The 23271-nt window shown below is 42.7% G+C and overlaps 1 protein-coding gene across 4 annotated transcripts in view; it reads right to left on the bottom strand.

Moving 5' to 3' along the window:
* Positions 1 to 23271, bottom strand: part of LOC100702270 (inactive dipeptidyl peptidase 10) — a 118590-nt gene continuing 95319 nt past the window's right edge. For 2 of the 4 annotated variants that reach the window (XM_025903127.1, XM_003446560.5), the window contains exons 17-27: positions 19671 to 19718; positions 13077 to 13166; positions 12818 to 12887; positions 12179 to 12307; positions 12033 to 12089; positions 10717 to 10771; positions 10033 to 10132; positions 9426 to 9484; positions 5794 to 5863; positions 5483 to 5556; positions 1 to 2922 (exon numbers count right to left, since the gene is read on the bottom strand). In XM_025903127.1, the coding sequence (XP_025758912.1) occupies positions 2794 to 2922; positions 5483 to 5556; positions 5794 to 5863; positions 9426 to 9484; positions 10033 to 10132; positions 10717 to 10771; positions 12033 to 12089; positions 12179 to 12307; positions 12818 to 12887; positions 13077 to 13166; positions 19671 to 19718 (881 nt within the window). In that variant the 3' untranslated portion in view covers positions 1 to 2793. Of the gene's footprint in view, positions 2923 to 3050; positions 3198 to 5482; positions 5557 to 5793; positions 5864 to 5907; positions 6196 to 9425; positions 9485 to 10032; positions 10133 to 10716; positions 10772 to 12032; positions 12090 to 12178; positions 12308 to 12817; positions 12888 to 13076; positions 13167 to 19670; positions 19719 to 23271 lie in introns of those variants that run through there. The other 2 variants (XR_003216414.1, XM_025903128.1) reach the window with 2 other exon arrangements.

Genomic DNA, 23271 nt, shown 5'->3' with positions numbered 1-23271 from the left:
ACAAAATCCCCCCCCCTCATACGCTCCCCCTCTTTAAACCAGACTCCATGTTACAAAGCACAGATACATATGGCTTTGAGTATGTTGCATCAGCAGCTGCTCGCTCCGCGATGCAAAGCGCTCATCTCTGAATGAATTATGAGAGTGGCCGTATCCTGGGCTACCAAAACAGTTGTCATGGCAACTACCTGCAAGCCAAGCACTGGGGGGATTTTTCACCCCCGACGCACGCCGACTCCTGCAACTGTTTTTATCCTTGCGTGGAAATGAACCTCGCCAAGGATGCTCGTCTCTGTGATTGATGGCACTTGTGAGTGGCCGAGCGGTAATTGTGGGAATCGCTCTCAGAGCCGTAATCACAGCGAGGAGCGCTCTCGGGCGCCGTATTGGCATAACATTTATTATGCTTTTATTGCAGTGTTTTCTGGATAACACTACAACCACAATGTATTTACAAAAGGAAAGAAAAGACTTGAAGCAGCTGGAAACGCACAAATTGAAGTTGGAGAACAACAGAACCAACTACAGTGAAAACTTCTGGCACCTAATCAGTCAAAGGTGACTCTAAATCAAGTTTTGGACCACATACTTAAATATACAAAAACAGAACGGCCTGCAGCTACCTAAAAAAAAGGAAAAAGAAATTACAGCATAAAATATACATTATAAGCCAAATGTCACCATTTAACCTGCAACAGACCTGCTGCAAATACCCATGAGAAAAGTTAAACCAAAGTAGGCTGTGTCCTGAAATGTAGTCCAGGCCAAACTATGAGTAGCTATTAAGCTCCTCCACACCTGCACAACACCAAAAAAAACCGGTGTGAAAAAGTAAATATCTACTCTTAGATGTAATAAATAAATAAATAACTCTCTGTTTCAGTAAGGACAAGGAAACATAGCGTGCTTAAAAAAAGATCTTGTAACTGTCGTACATCTGTTTAGCACTATTGCTGTCTATGAGCTTGATGAGTCAAACTTTGTAAGCTGGCCCCACATAAATAATCCACAGGATAGCATCACAAACACCCGGGGAAATGAGAAGTGCATCAAAAGGAAAAAGAAGGAAACAACATGACCTGAAAACGTCCTTGAAGTCAGGTTTTTAAACATGGCTTTATCTATAAAACTGATGTTTTTCTACTTTTTTATCCTCTCAGCTCTGGAAGATTCTTGACCTCTGGGTCAGGTTGGTATCGTTGGTATCATTATGCTTTAATATTTTGAGAAAGACACAACAGTTGATGCAAGGTGTGAGCTAAGAGTCCCGTCTTTACAAACCATACCAGAAGTAAGTCTGCATCTCAGTGTGTGGCCACTTGGCCTAATGGATAAGGCCTCAGACTTCAGATCAGGAAATTGAGGGTTTGAGTCCTTTTGTGGTTGGTCTTGTGAAAATGAGTTTTCATATCCACCAACACTCCTAATAAAAAGTGTAATGATTCCATGACACCAAAGCACAAACTGGACCATGACAAATCTGTGATGATTGTCCCCAGCACTTGCAGGCTGCCTTTTGACCGACTGCAATCACTCTCAGATTGATTGCCAACAAGTTGCAGTAACTCCTGATACAACTCTGGGACGCTTTGCGATAACAGGCTCGACTCAACTAGTTGTATTGTTATAAATAAAAGCCCCTATGTTACTATCTATGGAGGAATTTCTGTTTCAAATCTGTGATGGTGTGACTGGTGTGAGTTTCTGTGCACGTAGTTGGCAAAAGATCTTTGATCTCATCTGATTTATCAGCCTTTACTGCTGTATTCTCACAAACTCAAACTGTCAACTTGACCCCATTCAATCACAGACTGAAAGCAGATCGACTCCATCTCACTGCCATTTAATCCAATTAATTCAGGTTTATTTATATAGCGCCAAATGACAACGACAGTTGCCTCAAGGCGCCTTAAACTGTAAGAAAACACTTTACAGTTTTATCATTGCCTCAATGCACCGAAGTCAAAGCAATAATTTAAAAGGCAACAAGACTGGACGTCCACTTGTTGCTGTTGTTTTCCCTGGTGTGACTGTAGCATTAGCTGTATTTTAACACATCTACCTCAGTGGGACACTGCCTCAAACAGCTCCTCCTCTACTAATGATCAGGAATAAACTGGAAAAAGGAGTTGGTTTTTGTGCTGGTTGGTGATATTTGAATACATCGGCAGTAAGAAAGCTTAGCTTTCCCTTCCCGTTCCAAAAACATATTCTCTCTGTTTTAGGTTTGCCTCCCATGTCTGACGTCTTAATAACCTGTAAAATGATGCAGGTATGCACAAGTAGATGAAAGGGAGTTCATGAAGGGGAGATTGTCCAAATTTATATCATGGACGGTTTTAAGTTGTTTTGACGGAGGAACTTCTCAATCACACCTTGAACAACAGGTTTCTGAATCAGTCATCAAACTCTAGGCAACAAGGATTCACAGATTTTAAACTAATCTAAACCTTAAAGGTTAAAAAAAAAAGTAATTTCTCAATTATATTTGAACTCCGATTAACAAGTCCAACGTGATCTCACAGTTTTCTCACAGTTTGAAGCTTGAACAGTTATAAACGCTTCTTTCACAGGCTTGTTTGCGCCGCCAGGACAAAAAAAAAAGAAAGGTGATAAATCCAGGGACAGTCACCGACAACCTGTGACAGCAGGTGAAAACTGGAGCTTATTTCTACTGAGGTGACACAGACTAGTCTGATATGTCAATAAGAAGCTTTTCCTGTCTGTCAAACATTGTGCTACAGGTATAAAACACACACACACGCCCAGAAACAGTAGCGAGCCCGTTCCCTCTCACTCGTCGTCTCGTTGGGTGAGTAACGATGACGCATCGAGGAGGCATCCTCTGAAATATCCAATTAGGGAGTGAGTCAGCTGAATCTGGCTGCGTCTTGACAGGAAGTGGCCTTCATCTGGGAAGATCTGGCCCGGAAAGAGGAGAGAATTTAAAACACTCTGTCCGAATGAAACATCTGAACAACCTCTGGAAAATGTCTTGTAGTGAGCTTTATGCTTTATTCTTCACTTTCTTCTCTCAAGGTTCACTTTACCTGAATGTGCTCAAGGTTTTGACCACAATAGAAATGTCTTTCCTTGAGTCTCCTTGCTTTATTGTAACTGGACTGCAGATATCCAACAAATAAATCCTCTGAGTGCTCAGAATTTAACAGCTACACTTCCATCTGCACTGGAGGGCTCTGGGATTTGGGCAAAAGTTGCGAAACAAGTGATGAAGTGGACGAAAAAGTGGATTTATTTGATTGACCGATTTATTTTCACAAACACAAAGACGGTGAAATACGTCAGAATTTCTAAAATAACTTGTCACAACATTTTGAAGGCTGTGAAAAAATCTGTGAAATAAAAGCAGCTGACCTTCTCTTTCAGACTTGAAACTACAAAATTTAGAAATTCTAGGAAAAACTGAGCTTACACCGGTGCTGCTGCGATACCAAGTAAATACAGGACCAGTATAACCAGTACCAATACAGATACTGATAGTTGAGGGGAGGAGCAGTGTGTCATGATTTATGAGGTCTGAACACATTTTAATGACCAGTAAGTTACTTCAGTCATTTCTGCTTTCCACAGTGATGAGTTAACAGACCGAAACACACCTTTCATTAAAGTGTTCCTGCTTTCTTGATGAACAGGAGCAACGCACTGAATTTAGACGAGACAAAGAAACTAGAGCATCAATCCAATCGTGCTAGTATCCAATACCAATACGAGCTTTAGTATCAATACTGTCAACATCTGGATCTATATGCCCACTCCTATCTCACAGCTCACTTTGAAACAAGATATGTGAGAAGCTTTTATCTGTTTATCTGTCTGTGGAAAAACTAGGAGCAAATCTGTGGATCAGAGAAAATCAGGTTCCTCTACTTTCTGGGGAGATACTTAGATTTGAGTCTGGGCTTTTTGTGAGTGATTGCTGGCTACCACCAGATGAAACTGGTTACAAAGAAGTTGCTTCACCAAAACCTCCTTGTGATTGCTTTGGTTGCTGGGAAATTACTGCAGTCGTCTGTAGTTTTTTTTTTGTATGAAAGACACCAACTTGTCAGCAAACACTCACCAACTATTCACTGACTGTTAAACTGAAGAGTGTAACATAAACCGGAAATAGAGAATGTCCCAGTAAAAGTTTGGTTTACCACATCACCAAACTATGTTACAGAAAGTGCAGCTTTTACTCTTCAGTTTGACAACTGCTCAGTGAGTAGCTGGCAAGAATTTGCTAATGTGAAAAACTACAGATGACAGGTGGAAATCTGCCAGCAACCAAAGCAAAGGTGGATTTTTACTGACACTGTAAGACTGTGGAAGAGATGATTTACAGTATTTGCAGCTGTACTTAGGTAAATATGATTGAATTGCTCTCTTGTTAACAGATGATATGCATCACTCTGTTTAAGAAATATGCTAACTCTGCTAGCTTATATGCTATCTTAGCTTAATTCAAACACTGGAAACAGAAGCAAATGTCAATCAAATGGTAGCAATACCCACGTAGCAGCATCTCTAAAGTTTACTCATTAGTTATGTTTTTATTTATACATGTTTTTTTACTATAAGCATAAAAGCAGCACGTTTACAGGTTTGTTCTTTAGAGTATTGTCAAAGAACACATTTTTTGAGTGAAGTTTGGCACAGAGAGGTTTTTAAAACATACCGAGGACAGCAACCCTCCTTTTGGTGTCTCATTTGGTTTAGTGTTTAAGTGAAAAATGGACCAGCTGTGACCATGCTAAGCTGTGATAAGCTAATCAGCAAAACTAAAGCTATTTATTGAAAGAGGGCTCTTCATAAGTACCTTTAAAGTGGGGTAAAGTGAGCTTTATGAAGATATTTTGAAACTTTTAAATATTAAAAAAAATCTTAAAACTCACATATTTACAGTTAAGTTTAGAACTCAAGTACAGGACTGCAAATCTCCGCACGATCTGATATCGTCGTGTTGGTGTTGTTCCCAGATCATCATACTAAATGTTGTTCCAGGATCAACATTGCAAGTGACCAATCAGAATGTTGTGACGTCATACTTTTGCGACTTCGGGAAAAACCGCCGTAAAACAAAAAAATGTAGTTAAGCTGCGAGAAACCGCCTCTGTCCGCCAATCAACGGACCCTGACCCTAATCCTAACCCTAACCCTTTAATAAACGGTAAGCAGAATTGATATTGTCCTTGCAACATTGGAATTTCATAAATGCACGAATGGCTTGGCGCGCAAAAGAATAACGTCACAACAATGTGATTGGTCACTTGCAATGTTGAACCTGGAACAACATTTTCATGATGATCAGGGAACAACACCAACACGACGATATCAGATCATCCGCAAATCTCCTGTGCCACACTGGAGTAAATAAAGACTCTGCATAACAGTGCACTGATACATAATGGAGGATGACCCATTTTAATTAAAAGCCACAGCTGCTGTTTGCAAAGACTCTTTGTAAGAGCCGAGTGTTTACCTGCATAGTGTAGTTGGCTCCGATCTTTATTAAGTGCTTGATGAGCTCGGCCGAGTGCTGGAAGTGAACATTGGCTGCAGAGAGAAAAAAACAGGACATGCAAATAAGTGTCGGAGAGGTTAATTCCACCGCTGGATAAAAGGCGCTGCACTCGCCGAGGTCAAGTTTTAAAGCTCAGCATAGCAGAGAGGCTCGTGAGACTCACGCCTACCTTATGTAGCCCACATTACTACGATGTTACTGTGAAATGAAGTCAAATTACATTCTCTGTTTCTGCTGTTCTGTGAGGAGGATGAAGGAAATGTGCATACCGTCAGCAGTGCCGTGGACCAGGAATAGAGTTCCTCCCAGATTTTTCATGCCGGACAGAACTTTGGAAGCCTGAAGATTGGAAACAAATCAAATTATTTGTCGCATTAACATCAGGTCACAACATTACAAGCATCAGAATGAGATTGAAGTGTCAAAAGTGTCAGAAAAGTTACTCGTGAAGTTTCCACTTGAGGAGGTGGATTGTAAGATGATTAACAGGAAAAAATATATAAGAAACTAATTTTTTCTTGTTGACTGATGCTCTCCCTGTGCAAGCTTGGCTTCATCTCACAATCTGAAGGCATGTTAGGTTAACTGGTGATTCTAGGTGTGGATGTGAGATTTAGATGTTTCTCTGTCCATCTATCTGGGGTCTACCCTACTCCAGATCCCTCGTGACCCTGAATTAGATAAGCAGTAAACAGAAGCTTTAAGCTAAATATTCTGGAAATCACTAGATTATTAAAGCAAGTAACCATCTTCTTGATGAAACATATGAACGTGCCAAACCTGCCATTCCTCTAGTAAGCGCATCCATCTCCATAGAGCCTTTTTAAAATGTTTACCTTTACAGTAATAAAAAGCAAATTTATAGGCCACAAACTGCCCTGTTTCCCCCTGCATGACAACTGCATGATGGGTTATTTGTCTCTCTTTTTTCTTTTAATAACTTCTCAGTTTCATACTTCTTCTTTGAGCTGCTCCTTCTAGGGGTCGCCACTGTGGATCATCTATCTCACGCTATCCCTGGCATCCTCCTCTGTCACACCAGCCCATCCTTCACTATATGAACCTCCTCTGAGGTCTTCCTCTCACTCCGGCGCTCCTGCTTTTCCTTCTCTTTAACTGCCTCTGAACATGCCTTCCCCTCCCCTCTTCAGCCAGCAGTAGCACAGTTTCCACGTCATTCCATGGATCACATTATTGATTATCTGCTTGCTTGATTAGGTGGATATTTTACACTGGAATCCCTTCCCGACACAACCTTCTTCTTTCATTCAGTCTTGGGACTGAAACTAGGAGTACTGGTTTGTAGTTTGGCTTGTAGCCCAAACGTGCGGTAACAGGAAGGTTAAGCCTGCAAGACCTCACCTTGGCTAATCGGAGTCACTAAACTGGACCTTTACACTGCATTTGTGCTGTAGGTGCCTTTTTAATCTAATAGGAGGCTGAGGGGTAGAACTGGCAGCCATCAGTATTTTTCTCCCCCTGAAGGGAGGAAGTATGCAATCAACTCCCCTTGTTTGTCTGTTTGTTAGCAGTCCAGCGTCCACAGTTTTCAGGATAATATGCTCAAATTTTGTGTGATGGTAGATACCAATAATAGCTCAAGCTGATTTAATTTTAGTGAAAATCAGGTCAGGGTCACACCGAATGTGAATATCAGTAAAAACTTTAGATTATCCACAACTTTTTATGTATCATCTTCAAACTTCACAACAATATACTTGGCCTTGGGGGACACAAGTACCTCGGTTGAGTAAAAACATTTGATGTTGATATCACTGTTAGCAGCACAATGACAGCGTAACACATTGACGTTGGCATGTTGTAATAAAAACAAAGTTTCAGTGTAGCCCTTGTCCTTCAGGGTGAGTTGAGCTCTGAGTGCTCGTGTTTCCATCTGAGGTCATTTCTTATATTTATTTAGCCTGGAAAAACTCGACCTTAGGGTTATATCTGTGGTCTGCTTGAATTAAAGTCCCTGAAATAAAGGTGCTAGACTCACATGATGTAACGTGAGTCATTTTAAGTGTGATGACCCCATCTGTTGTCCTTCATGCTGTTTGATTTGCTTTTTTTTGGATTAAGATATTAAAAAACTAAGCAAAAAACATTTTTTAAAATCAAGATGCCAGACTGATAGCGATCGCTCTGGGAGGGGGAAGCTGTAATATTACAGGATCTCTCAGTCTCACTGCCGTCATTCATTTTGTTCCCAGCTGGAATTCAAACCCGCGGCCAGCCATCAACCACGGCATGTTTTCTCACCCGTCTCTGTTTCTGCATCTCGGAGGACTGGGTGAGTGATGATGCCCCGCTGATTATTGTCTGATCAGATCGTGCCACATTTCCTTCTCTGGGTGACTTTTGAAGCAGACCACCCCTCCTGCTGCGAGAGTCACAAAAATAGAGCTCTCTGGCCCAGTTATAGGCAACCCACTTAGGAAGAAAAACACTCTCTGACTGCAACCTTCACTTGGAGGACAGCTGGGTGATTTTGTTTTTTTTAGGCTGGCATTTCTCTGTTCCTAAATGTTTTCTTCTTCTTTACTGGTTGTTCTTTATTTAAAAAAAATGGCAGATGAATAATTTTTGTTGGCTGTCTAACCTCTGCTATACTGTAAAATGTAGAAATGATTGGGAATAAAACAGGTAAATGTGAAACCCACCCAGCCACCTGCATCATCAGCCAGCTGCATTTCCCATTAAAGTGGCTCTAAGTTTGCACTCTCCTTCTTGGTTTCAGAGATTTGAGCTGCATGAAGCAGCCTGTACGGCTGCCAGCTTACCTCCACACCTCAGTTTAAACACAGTAGAGATAAAAAGATAAAGGTGTCAGGTCGCAGGACATTTTATCATCAGCTGCGCTTCTTGTTTAAACACATTGCTGTCTATAAATGGAACAAGCTACAAAAAAACTATTCTCTGATTTCGCTGGAGCGTTTTAAAGGGTCATCTTTGTCTCCCTGCAACAACCCCAGCACACGTTTTTCTTTTTTTGTGTGTATAATGTATCTCAATTTCTGTATATGTTTTTTGTACACAGGTCTGTCTTTTCAAAAAGAGATGTTGATCTCAATAAGACTGCCTGTTTAAATAAAGGATTTAATAATAACAAGAAGCACTCAGAGAGCACAAACCTCCGCCAAGCCGGCTCACTCTCTGGGCAATATTTACTTTTAAGGGAACAGTACTGTATTTTGTATACATTCATTTTGTTTTCTTTGTTATTTTTAAAAGTACTTTAAGCAGTTTGTAGTGCAGTAAAAAAATCAGATAATGGTAGCATGACAGATATTTACTTCACTCTATACACTACAGTATATGCAGCTTATTCTACTTTCTTTAAACATGTAATACATTCTGATGTCCCCTTAAAAAAGGCAGATGTGAAATGTAGATGTGAGGTCAGAGGTCAAACGTGACACGATATCTGATGAGGGACATCCAACTTCCCAGATCCAGTCGCATTTAGCTGAATTTCTTAGCAGTGTTAATTTTATTGACTAACAAATGATAACTAAACAAAAACTGATGGACACTTTGGAGAGACGAGATCCAATCAGAACTTATGAAGTTGTCAGCAAGGCGGGACGAGTTTGGAAGTAATCCAATCAGAAGTAATCAGACGTACACATTTGATCTGCCCTCGGGAAATGACTCAACCACCTCACATGCTCGCAGTTTCTCTCGAAGACACTTGGGAGGAAGAGACGAGCGGACATATGGACACGTTTCACATTTGATGGACAGGAAAATAAGATGCCGTGTGGAGGAACGCTCACGCTACAACAATTAGTTGAATAAAAATAAAAGAGTTTAAATGCTTAAACTATGACTAAAATGAAATGAATCTAAGTCTTCCGTTAATAAAGTAGCAGGTGGGTAAAAGACAGAAGACACTCACTTGGTATCTGCTCTCGTCAGCTGAAGGTGAGCCGAAGTATCTCTCTGAGAAGGCTGAGGCTGAAAGGGAAAAGGGAGAAATCAAAGAGGTTACATGACGTCAGCAACAACCTGAGAACTTTACATAAAACCAAGAAGTGCTGCATGGATCTGCTGGAGGATCTGACAGATCAGTGGCACTGGGATAACTTAGAAGCCACACATTATGTTAAAGGACACATTTGAAGTTTATTATTCAAGCATATTGGCAAAAATGAGAGACGCTTTCTTTGAAGCAGAGGCTTTGCAGCAGCACTTCAGTCTATTAAACTCTAATCACAGCCAGCAGGAAGACCTCAGCTGTACAGGAGTGCTAACGCCCAGCATTCCCTCCCAGAACTGACGAGAACTTTTTCATCTTTAAATTCAATAACCCTGAATTCCCGAAAGCGAACGCAAAGGATAATTAAAGTGACATTACCCCAGCAGTGCACATGAAAAAGATTGTGTGGGATAAAGACGTCGTGTTCTGAGAAATGACTAGCCGGGTTCAGCAGCAGCAGCAGAAGTAATAAATATTTCCGCGTCCCTGGAGTGTTGTATTAAAGAGGATTCAAATTCCCGCTCACCGTACATGCTCCAGTCGGTGACGGGAGCACGAACAGCTGCGCAGCTGATCAGCTTCTCTGTCGACTTCAGCATCATCAGCGCGAGGTAGCCACCGTAGCCCTGCAGGGGAGACATTAGGGGAGCATCACTTGCACCGAGAAAACAGCAGGACGTTTTTATCTTGTTTGCAAAAACAAAACTACATTTTGGGGAATAATGTGTAATTTAATTGGGGTTTTTGAGGTATTATTAGGGTTTTCTGGGTTTAAAAACAGGTAACAAGTAATTTCATTTAAAACAGTTAATACATTATTTATTATTTTAATTAATTATTATTAGATTCAATTATTATTTCATGATGAATTTAATTACCTCAGTACATCAAATGAATTCATTTTGGCACTCACAGCCCTCCATACTCCAGTGCACCTGTTATTTTTTTTGTACCAAAGAGCTGAAATGGATTCACAGTGGTTTCTACTTTTTAAATAGGCAGACTGAAGCTTCACTGACTTGTTGTAATTAATGATGGCAGAGCAAATTTTCACCATGTTTTCTTTGTAAAATCTCATTTCCTCTTTTTTGTGGGATTAATTCACTGGATGAGGAGGAAATAGAAATCAGAGTTTTGACTGGGCAGCCACTACAGTTACTGTACCGATCACACGTGTATTCAGGGTTAGGTCAGGGCGTGAGAGACGAACCTCGCCGAAGACTCCAACACGAGTGCGATCGATGAACGGCCGCTCCGCCAGGTAACTGAAAAACACAGCAGAGGCTATTTTTAACGAGTGGAGAGGAAGTGGGTATCAGAAAGCAAGAGGGGTAATTATAACTTTATATTTCATTTCACACATCACACACTCGGCTGAAGCTCCGGAAGGAAGGTCAAAGGTCAAAGCTGTGAGAGAAGTTTTTGAATACAAATTTATATAGATTTTCCAGAAATATTACTATTTATAAAGAAATACATTTTTCCTTTACATCTCCCAAAGTTTTGAACAAAGATCACTTACACCAGACCTCATCCTCATTCTAATCATCAAATCAAGCGGTGTGGCCTCCAGTATTCCCATAATATGGTCAATAAAAGGTATAACAGTCGTAAAAATGACCATTTAAATGTTTTATTTTCTTTAAGAAACAGTGACAAGCTCTAAAATGTCCATTTCAAACATGTTTGGAGCTCATAAAACAAGCACCTTTATATCCAGAAAACTGGAAACAGAGATTGGATTGATTTTCTTCTGTTCACAAACTAAATTAGTTGCTTCGGGCCAAGGAGTTCTGTTTTCGGTAGCATTTACATGTGTGTTTCATTCTGTCTGTAAACATGAAAGCTCTTAAGGTTTAAATGAATTTTGATAAAACTCTGTAGGTGAGTAGAGTGCACTCATGTTAACAAGCCATTAAAATTAGCCTTACATCCATCAACGTCTTCAAGGTCAACTTACTGGTTGAAAAATGACAAAAAGCCTTAGAACCCAGAAACTATGACTCTCATAAGTTTGGTGTGTTGTCAATACAGAAAGTAACATATAAAGGTTTAAATCTCAAGTCACATTTGACCTCTGACCTCTTCTTCAAGGTCAACAGATTGATCTGAAAGTCAAAGTGCTAATTAATGTTTCTTACTGCCATATCGTGTATTGACAGCATACAGACAAACCGGAGAATTTTAAATATATTATGTTACTTTGGAACGCTGACAAGTTTTTTAAGGTCAAACTTTCTTTGCCTTTGTTTAAAATACTTTTAAAAATAACAAAGAAAATGAAATGAATATATACAAAATACAAAGCAGCATTCAGAGGCTTCTTGTTATAGATCATTTAAGCATTTTGCTTTGCTTTTTAACTGTTTTGAATCCTTTAGTTAGAAACAAACTGTCCTTCGTATGCATCTTTGTTTCCCGCCCAAGAATACCACAGAGTCATCTGCGAAGCTCTGACAAATTCTCTGTCTAACAGAGAAATGGTACTCCAGGGTGGATGAAGGCGTGCAGACCAGTGTTACGTACTTCAGAGCTGCTATGTAGTCCTCCACGTCCGCTGTGCCGAGCCTCTGCTGGGAAAAACTGCCAGAGGACAAAAGACAAAGAGACTACCTGTGAGGTCAGGAAGGACTGAAACAACTTCGGTTACTAAAAAAACCAAAAACTGTTACCTTTGACCTCTGAACCCTGACCCCCTGCCATCAATCCGTGCCACGATGACCTGCTCCAATCCTGCCAGCACAGAGTCCCACTCCAGCCTGAACTCCTCCGTCACCGTCTGGGCGCCTGGAGAGCTGCCGCTGTCAGGAAGGTTGTTTTACTGACATTAATGTACAGACTCTTAGATCCGGACATATTTGTAGTTTATTGTGTGAGAGTGGCGCTTCACTGAAGCATTTTGACCCTTGGCCCTAACCCATTTTCACTCTAATGGTCACCATAATTTACAAAATGAGCATCATACTGTACTGAGAAAGACTTAAAATAAGCCACCGAGGGCATAAACTCATGAGAAAACTGTTAACTGAGGACATAAATGAAGGGAACTGAAGGTTGTTTAGGCTTCTGTATAACCACGTCTTTCTGAAACCATTCCGCATGTAAATAAAACTGCAGGTTGATTTCAGCTATGACATTTACATTTTTCTCAAACATCCATTTTCATCCCCACAAATGTGTCCGACAGCCTGCAGCTACACTGCAGTTTCATTTTTAGCTGTCCTCACAGAGTCTGGCCTTTGAAGCTCACAGTGCTGCGATAAAATAAAAAAATAAAAAAATGCAAATGTAATAAAGTGGAGAAGGCTTACACAATAAGAAGAAGGCCGTAGATGTAGGAGTCAGAGAAGTCAGGAGGATAGATGAGCTTCAGAGGCAGCCCTGTGAGAAGACATGCAGAAATATTAGCTGGAGACGAGGCGAGGATAAAAAAACTGCACGCACAGACACACAAACATGACGACAGGTGCACAGACTCAAACACGCTCGTGTCATTTACCCTCGGAGTGGCTCAATTATCTCATGAAGCTCACACACACAACACAGCTGTTAAGTGCAGATAATTTGTACCAAAGGTTGTGTTAGTGATCTCCGTCCGAATCATCCTTTTAGTCTCCAGCGCTGAGCGCAGGGGGAGGTTGTTCTCCAAGACGAAATACGCTGTGAAGGACAAATCATGTTTATCAGAGTGCAACAAAGCTGTTATTAAGACGAGAAAAACCATTAAAAGGTGCTAAGAGGTACAGGATGCTCGGAGCGGAGCAGATAATTCTCTGAGTGTTTTTCTATCAAGTCTTTATCGACTGCTGGTTACTACTCCACTGTTATTTTTTTATGTAAATATTATTATGGACAGTGGCGGTCCTAGCCTGTATGGCGCCCCGGGCGAACACTCCCTCTGCCCCCCCCCCCCCCCCCCCCCCCCCCCCCCCACCACACACACACACACACACACACATAAAACATATTAAGGATTGTACATTAACATAAAACTGTTGTTGGAACTAATTGATATTAAAATCTGTAACATAATGTATTATTTGGAGTTTAGTCTGTTACTGTTACTATTTTCATCATTTCTTTTTGGAGCAACTGCAACCCACATTATTTCCTTAGGAATTAATAAAGTATTCTGATTCTGATTGTTTCAGGATGACCTGCCATTATCCAATGACACATCTGCTTACCTGTATCTTTTGCTCGTTTTCCTCCTCTTCTTTTCTATTTTTTCTAAACTGAGCACCTGATGGCTTTGAACTTTTCTTATCCATCTTCCATTGGTTTTAATTTTGCACTCCAGTATGAAGACAAATCCCCATATCGAGGATCGCCACAACATAACCTAATAGACCTACACCTTAGTTCACATATTCACTTTGTCTAAGGTGTATTTCTGGGATTTCACACAACCCGGGATTCAAATCATGAATACATAATGGGCTTGGATTTACAACATTATGAACGAAATGTGCTCTATTTGGAAGCAGCCGCCCCCCCCTTTTTTTTTGCCGATGCCCGTGATGCCGCCCCCCACCACGATGCCGTCCCGGGCAACCGCCCGTGTCGCCCGTATCAAAAACCGCTACTGAAACAGGTTTTTTTTTTAACATACAAAAACATCACAAAATCTCACGTCAGGATTAGCTGGCACAGTTAAAAGAAGTCAACATTATATGGATTAAGGGGGAAACCTGACTTGACGTTGCTATTCACAAGCTACATCTCAGACTCTACAGGTCTCAGTTAGCATGATAAATGTTGAAGTTCATGACTTCTGGAACAATGTCCTTTGGAAAGAAGAGACCAAAGTTGAAATGTTTGGTCATAAAGCACAAAATCAAACATCTGATACCAACTGTCAGCACAGTGGTGGAGGAGTCATGATTTAGGCTTGCTTTACAGCCACAGCACACCCCGCAGTCCCTGAGTCCATCAGTCTAACGGCTAAAGCTAAAGATTAATTCAAGTTATTGCTGTTAGAGGTGTATTCACAAACTACTGAATCATGGGGCATATTTAGTTTTCTACTCAGTTCAGAGGGGACCGTGGCTTCACTGTTGCAGCTCCTAAAATGTGGAAAAATTTCTCTTCTCTGTCCATTTTTAAATCTCTTGTTAAAACCTGCATCTTCTCCTTTGGTTCATTGCGGTTCTTTGTAAAGTGCTTTACAAATAAAGTTGGTATAGTTTGGTAGTTTTCACTGTTACCTCCTGTGGGTGGAAAAACCCAGCACGTGACTCTGTTCTCACCAAATATTGACCCTGATAGAGGATGACCCCTACCTTCTAACAGCTGTGTTTAGAGATCAGAAGAGTAGATCTGCATGGTGTTTTTACTTATCTCAGTTGAGGGTCTGCAGACCGAGGCCGCTGCATGTAGCATGGATTATGAGCCTGCTTGGGTAAAATGTAAAACTTGCTAATGTTTATCCAACTACAACACAGCTGTTATCATGGCTAGAAAGACTAAACAGTGTCATAAATAGATGCCTCATACAAGAGGTGTTTATTAAAAGGTACACGACACTCATATTCGAGTTCGTGATGAGCAGCTAATTGTGTTGGTGTTTTTCCATCCAAGGTCTAACTTGCAGTTTTATTAACATGCTCACAGTTTCTCATTTGAGCTTTGCCTCTGATGTATGATTGATCAGCTAGAAGAGTTCAGAAAGTTCATTACTGTATGGATTACAGGGCAAAACCTGCACTGTAAGACTGGTTTACTGATGACCATGAACCAAACCAACCAGTAAATATTTTCTGGCTTGGCAACACATCAAAATCCCCTTTGAGGAGAAAAACACCCACCACACCTGCAGTTCTCTCCTAAAACACCACATAAGCCTCAGTATAACATGACCCTGCTTAGAATATGACCACTCACCTTCTAGCTGTTATTTAAGGAAAATATCTTTTTATAGGAAACCCTTTTACACTCATTATTTGAGGAAGTTTCCCAAGATGCTATTACTGCAAAGCAGGGTCTTATCAGAGGGACGCTTCATTAGTTACTCTTCCCAAAGTTTCTTAATACTAAATGTTTTTTGAGCGTGTTTTTCCCTTTTTCAAATCAGTCTGAGTGCAGCTGGTGCAGATTGTGAAACCCCCGTGAGGAAGATTTGCGTTTGTAATACTGGACTATAAAAAACACAGACTTAACTTGACAGCTGTCACTCTTGGCTGTTTGATTTCTCTCTGCTTCATTTATGCAGTAAATGCACTGGGAGACCTTCAGTCGTCATTCATTTACTTTCTATGTGGCTGCAAAACGCACGAGGCTTCAGCAAAGGCTGCTGGGTAAACTGGCTATAAATTCACTGTATAAACAGGCTGAAAGCATTTGCTGATAAGCAACATAAATAATCCATATTGCAGACCAGTCACGGTGGTGTTCTCTGATAAACTATATCTGATCCCCCCACACACATCTTATTTCCAGAAAGGAAAACTTGCATAAGGAAAGTTGGTTGATTGCATATAAAAGATGACTTTGCTCCTTTCCTCTCCATCCTCGAGTGTCTGCCCTGCCTCTGCCTTGTTGTTTACTGTACAACAATATGTATATTATATATGTATAACACCCAGCACGCCCCTACGGGCGGTTTATCCTTCAAGCTCGGGTCCTCTACCAGAGGCCTGGGAGCTTGAGGGTCCTGCGCAGTATCTTAGCTGTTCCCAGGACTGCGCTCTTCTGGACAGAGATCTCCGATGTTGTTCCCGGGATCTGCTGGAGCCACTCGCCTGCTTGGGAGTCACCGCACCTAGTGCTCCGATTACCACGGGGACCACCGTTACCTTCACCCTCCACATCCTCTCGAGCTCTTCTCTGAGCCCTTGGTATTTCTCCAGCTTCTCGTGTTCCTTCTTCCTGATATTGCTGTCATTCGGAACTGCTACATCGATCACTACGGCCGTCTTCTCCTGTTTGTCTACCACCACTATGTCCGGTTGGTTAGCCACCACCATTTTGTCCGTCTGTATCTGGAAGTCCCACAGGATCTTAGCTCGGTCATTCTCCATCACCCTTGGGGGCATCTCCCATTTTGACCTCGGGACTTCCAGGTTATACTCAGCACAGATGTTCCTGTACACTATGCCGGCCACTTGGTTATGGCGTTCCATGTATGCCTTGCCTGCTAGCATCTTGCACCCTGCTGTTATGTGCTGGATTGTCTCAGGGGCATCTTTACACAGCCTGCACCTGGGGTCTTGCCTGGTGTGATAGACCCCAGCCTCTATGGATCTTGTACTCAGAGCTTGTTCTTGTGCTGCCATGATTAGTGCCTCTGTGCTGTCTTTCAGTCCAGCTTTGTCCAGCCACTGGTAGGATTTCTGGATATCAGCCACCTCCTCTATCTGCCGGTGGTACATACCGTGCAGGGGCCTGTCCTTCCATGATGGTTCCTCGCCTTCCTCCTCTTTCTTGGGTTTCTGCTGCCTGAGGTATTCACTGAGCACTCGGTCAGTTGGGGCCATCTTCCCAATGTATTCTTGGATGTTCGTTGTCTCATCCTGGACTGTGGTGCTGACACTCACCAGTCCCCGGCCCCCTTCCTTCCGCTTAGCGTACAGCCTCAGGGTGCTGGACTTGGGGTGAAACCCTCCATGCATGGTAAGGAGCTTTCTTGTCTTTATGTCAGTGGCTTCTATCTCCTCCTTTGGCCAGCCTATTACCCCAGCAGGGTACCTGATCACGGGGAGGGTGTAGGTGTTGATAGCCTGGATCTTGTTCTTACCGTTCAGCTGACTCCTCAGGACTTGCCTGACCCTCTGCAGGTACTTGGTGGTTGCAGCTTTTCTAGCGGCCTCTTCATGGTTCCCATTCGCCTGCGGGATCCCCAGGTACTTGTAACTGTCCTCTATGTCTGCAATGTTGCCTTCTGGTAGTTCAATCCCCTCAGTTTCTACCTTCCCTCTCTTTGTTACCATCCGACTACACTTCTCCAGCCCAAATGACATCCCAATGTCATTGCTGTATGGCCTGGAAGTGTGGATCAGTGAATCGATGTCTCGTTCACTCTTGGCATACAGCTTGATGTCATCCATGTACAGGAGGTGGCTGACAACTGCTCCGTTCCGTAGTCAGTATCCGTAGCCAGTCTTGTTAATGATCTCACTGAGGGGGTTCAGGCCTACGCAGAACAGCAGTGGGGACAGAGCATCTCCTTGGTAGATCCCGCACTTGATGGTGACTTGTGCTATGGGCTTGGAGTTGGCCTCTAGTGTTGTACGCCACATCCCCATTGAGTTCCTGATGAAGGCTCTTAGGGTCCTGTTGATCTTGTACAATTCTAGGCATTCCAGTATCCAGCTGTGGGGCATTGAGTCATAGGCCTTCTTGTAATCAATCCAGGCAGTGCAGAGGTTGGTCAGTCTGGTCTTGCAGTCTCGGCTGACTGTTCTGTCTACCAGTAGCTGGTGTTTTGCGCCTCTGGTATTCTTGCCAATCCCTTTCTGTCCCCCGCTCATGTATTGACCCATGTGCCTGTACATCTTAGCCGATATGATGCCTGACAGGAGCTTCCATGTAGTACTGAGGCAGGTTATTGGTCGGTAGTTGGATGGGACCGGTCCCTTCTTGGGGTCCTTGGGGATCAGGACCGTCCAACCTTCGGTTAGCCATTCCGGGTGTCTCTCGTTAACTAGCAGCTGGTTCATTTGTGCTGCCAGACATATATATATATATATACACATATATATATATATAGACATATATATCTATATATATATATATCTACATATATATATATATATATATATATATATATATATATATATATATATATATATATATATATATACATATATGAATATAGTCACGCCCCTTTGATTTGTCAGTTTTTTGTTTGCCTTTGGTTTTGCCCTGCTTATTGTTCCCAGGTTTTGGGGGGCTTTAAATGTGGGATTATCTAAAAATTCACCAGCTTCAGCCACTTTGATAAAGTGACTGAAAACACACTGTCCAGATGAGCAGGATCAAATTTCTGGGATGTAAACTTGGATATTTTAGCATGGTGACTTTCAGAGTCCACCTCAAACGGGCATTAGAAGAACTACAGTTTTTGGCACTTCAGCTGTGGATTTATTTTTCAGCCCTGGACTTTAAGTGGGTTTTTGTCTGCCGCCCATAGTCTCCAAGTGCCACAGCAAGTGGCAGTAATACACTCACTGAAGGCTCAATTGTGGAAGCATATGAACTCCAAAATAGGAGGCAACAGTCAGCTTGGTGATATTTTTTAAACAAGCTCTTTTGTTTCGCAAGAGAAAAAAAACAGATGGAATTGTTTTTTGGAGAAAGTTGATCCTCTCACAGCAAGCACCTGGTTTGTTACCCCTGGAAACTTCAGCATTTGGAAGAATTTCTCACAAAAGGAACCCCAGGAAAAATAACTACGTTTGTTACTTCAGCCTGATGTTAACACAACACAATGTGGCTCGAAACGACGAGGCTGCTCCGTAGCATTTTGAGGTGATTTCTCTTAAAAACAGACACATGGAAACTGTTACTGTACTTTAATTCAGCTTTTAATTACTGCTTTTGTGTGATGGAAAATTCTGTAGATCATGTGCATTTGAAGAAGCACAAGCACACGGCAAAGCAAAGGTGTCACTGCCATGATTATAACCTCGACTGTGCATGAAGTTGGTGACCTCTTCTTTCACTATGTTTGTAGAAGCAGTCTGCACGGCTAGCTGCTTGATTTCATCCACCTGTGGCCGTGAAAGTGACTGGAACACCTGAATTCAATGATCTGGATGGCTGAGTGAATACTTTTGGCAATGTAGTGTAGGTGTCCTCACTCTGGCATCCTATCTGTGCGCCACTGACTTACACAGATGGTATCCAAATCCACTCTTTCACAATCTTTAAATGAATTCCCCTCGCAGCCCCGCTGATGATTAGCTCTTCTAAAACGCTAAGCGATGACACCCGCCCGTTTAAAGTATGATACAAAGCACGTTAAACGCCTCCAAAATGCAGAAATTATCAGCGCGGTCTGGCACCAACTCCAGCAGCTGCTCATGTTTCCACACAAATGAGATGATGTCGCCTAATTGCAGAAAACTATTTTCCATTTCAGAGCGGGAGTGAGAAAAAAGCACATCTGCCCGCCCACGCAAACATCGTACAAACACCATCAGGCAGGGTAAAGACTCCACTCACAGTCCATGTCGGCGAGACTGACAAGCAGCACAGCTGGAACTCCGGGACCTGCGATGGGAGACAGAGAGAGAGAGAGAGATGACCGTGTGTTTGTGAATAAAAAGCTCCATGCCGATTCAGCCTGCTTTAGGTTGTGTTTTGACCAATTGTCAGTCATGCAAAAGCAAAAAAGAACAACTTATTCTGAACGTCAGGAGTATTTTTATTTTTATTTCTGCAATTGTTATGCAATTAAAGCAAAAAGAGTAAAACTGGAGATTTCAATCAGCTTTAATTCTCTCAGCCAAGCTCTAAATGCACCTTTCCTTTGCATTTGCCATATTAGAAAGTAAAAGTGAACAATGTTGTCGATAGATGGTGTTGTCTGGCTTTAGATTGAGTGCCTTATTTGTCCGGAGAAATAAACTAGCATGGCTAACATGGAGCCAAAGAAGCCAAAAAACCACCCGGAAACTGAACACGCCTCCAGAGGGAAACAGAGGCAGCAAGAATGAGCAGATTTTATGAGCTAGTGAAGCTTGTTGGCCTGTGATTGACTGTTGTGATAGGCTGCGGCACCACACGTTGCTCCTGAACCAAAGAAAACTCTGGGTATCATGACTGAAAGTGGCTTCATTTCACAAAACGATCAAAAAGAAGAACCAGAATAAGGCTGCTTCCTGTTGCTATAAAAGCAAGCGTGCAGTGTATCGTGAAGAGAAAGTTTGGAAACCACCGGAGGATTAACCGATGTCTGGATCACTGATTCGAAAATGCAAACAGGGCTTTATAGTATTTGAAACAACACATGAGTGAGCCACACAACCTCTGCTCCAGGTACCCAGATTAGTTACACTGTATGACATTTGTTAAAAATTTAAAATAAAAACACGTGTTTTCCATTTACACAGTAAAATCTAATTCAATTATAAGATTTTACATATGGGGACATAATACAAAGTCATGTGTTCTTAGCCAGGTTCTAAAGTTACTTAAATAAAACCTCAGATGAACACGACATAGAATAGAATAGAATAGAATTCAACTTTATTGTCATTGCACATGTCACAGATACAGGGCAACGAAATGCAGTTTGCATCCATCCAGAAGTGCTTTAGTGATATAGATATATTACAATATATATTAGCAATAATATAGATATGCAAGTATATTACAGAAATGGGTCTATTGTGGTATGTTATAATGTACACGGTATGAAGTATGTTGTGAATATTCTATAACTATAGGTATGTACAGGCTGTAGTGAGTACAAGCTATGTACAGGATATGAACAGGATATAAATATGAAAAACTATACAGAGTATGAAATAAATAACTTTACAGAAATATGAGATATACAGTTATACAGAAATGGGAACTATGCAAGTTGTAAACAGTTGTAAGGTTAAAAATTATTGTATGTACAGAATGATTATTTACACAGAGCTATACAGTAGTGCAGTTAAGTTAAGTGAGGGTGTGGATAATTTCTACAGAGGCTGTCAGATGTCAGGAGGCAGAGTTCAGGAGTCTGACAGCTGTGGGGAAGAAGCTGTTCCGGTACCTGGTGGTCTTAGTCCGGAGGCTCCTGTAGCGCCTCCCAGAGGGCAGGAGGGTGAAGAGTCCATGTGATGGGTGACTGGGGTCTCTGATGATTTTCCCAGCCCTTTTCAGACACCGCTTCCTGTAGATGTCTTTTATGGCAGGAAGTGGTGCTCCGGCGATGCGCTGGGCAGTTTTCACGACTCTCTGCAACGCCTTCCGGTCCGAGGCAGAGCAGTTCCCGTACCAGACTGTTATACAGTTGGTCAGGATGCTCTCGATGGTGCAGCAATAGAAGTTCACCAGGATGTCTGAGGAAAGGTGGTTCTTCCTCAGAGTCCTCAAGAAGAAGAGGCGCTGGTGAGCCTTCTTGACCAGCTTGGAGCAGTTGGTCGTCCAGGTGAGATCCTCGGAGATGTGGACTCCCAGGAACTTGAAGCTGCTCACACGCTCCACAGCCGTCCCCTTAATGTGGATGGGTGGATGTGGGTCAGCATTCCTCCTGTAGTCCACGATGAGCTCCTTGGTCTTCTCGGTGTTAAGCAGCAGGTTGTTTGTGTCGCACCACTCAGCCAGACGATCCACCTCCTCCCTGTAGGCGGCCTCATCGTTGTCACTGATGAGGCCAATCACCGTGGTGTCATCTGCAGACTTAATGATGGTGTTGGAACCATCAGCAGGTCTGCAGTCGTGGGTGAAGAGGGAGTAGAGGAAAGGGCTCATCACACAGCCTTGTGGTACACCGGTGTTCATTGTGATGGTAGATGAGCAGTGGTTATCCAGCCGGACATGTTGGGGGCGGTTGGTCAGGAAGTCCAGTAACCATTTGCAGATGAGGGAACTGATGCCCAGGTCTGTCAGTTTCCTGATGAGTTGTGAGGGGTGGATTGTATTGAACGCTGAACTGAAGTCTATAAACAGCATTCTGGCGTAGGTGTTGTTGTTGTCCAGGTGTGAGAGGACAGAGTGCAGTGCGATGGAGACTGCATCCTCTGTGCTCCTGTTCTGGCGGTATGCAAATTGGTGGGGGTCCAGGGTGGGGGGGAGACAGGATTTGAAGTGTGCTAAGACCAGCTGCTCTAAGCACTTAGTGATGATGGGGGTGAGTGCTACTGGGCGGTAGTCATTGAGGCAAGATGGGTTGGAGTTTTTGGGTATCGGGACGATGGAGGTGGATTTGAAGCAGGCCGGTACCACAGCGTGGGCCAAGGACAGGTTGAATATGTCTGTCAGGACTCCTGCAAGCTCCCCAGAACACGCTCTGAGAACACGACCGGGGATGCCATCAGGACCTGCAGCCTTGTGGACATTGATCCTGCTCAGCACCGCTCCTACATCGGTGGGGGAGAGAGTCAGAGGTTGGTGGTCTGGCGTCACATCTGCTTTGGTTGTGGGGTTCCCTCGCTCAAAACAAGCGTAAAAGTTGTTGAGCTCGTTGAGGAAGGAGACATCAGAGGATGCGGGGGAGGGTTTGGTGGTCCTGTAGTCTGTGATGGTCTGGAGTCCTTGCCACATGCGTCGGGGGTTGGAGTTGGAGAAGTGTTCTTCTACCTTCTTTTTGTAATGGTGTTTGGCTTTTTTGATGCCCTTCTTTAGATTAGCCCTGGCTGTACTGTAGGCGTGTGCATCTCCTGACCTAAAGGCGGTGTTGCGGGCCTTCAGGAGGAGACGAACATCCTGGTTCATCCAAGGCTTCTGGTTGGGGTACATAGTGATCCGTTTCTGGGTGGTGACACTGTCTGTGGTTTCGGAGATGTAATCCAGTACAGATGAGGCGTACTGGTCCAGGTCTGTGTGGGTGAACATATTCCAGTCTGTGTTTTTAAATCTGTCCTGGAGCACTGCGTCTGTCCCCTCTGGCCACACTTTAATTGTCCTCACAGCAGGTTTCACACGTTGGATGAGTGGTGAATACCGAGGTGTGAGGAACAGGGAGAGATGGTCCGATTGTCCAATGTGGGGGAGGGGTGTTGCTTTGTAGGCTCCAGCCAGGTTGGAATAAACATGGTCTAAAGTCTTGTCTCCTCTGGTGTGGCAGGAGACATGTTGGTGGAATCTGGGGAGGACTGTCTTTAAGTTG

This window comes from Oreochromis niloticus, linkage group LG23 (assembly GCF_001858045.2).
Source record: "Oreochromis niloticus isolate F11D_XX linkage group LG23, O_niloticus_UMD_NMBU, whole genome shotgun sequence".
Lineage (NCBI taxonomy): Eukaryota > Metazoa > Chordata > Actinopteri > Cichliformes > Cichlidae > Oreochromis > Oreochromis niloticus.
This window is presented reverse-complemented; position numbering and strand designations above follow the sequence as displayed.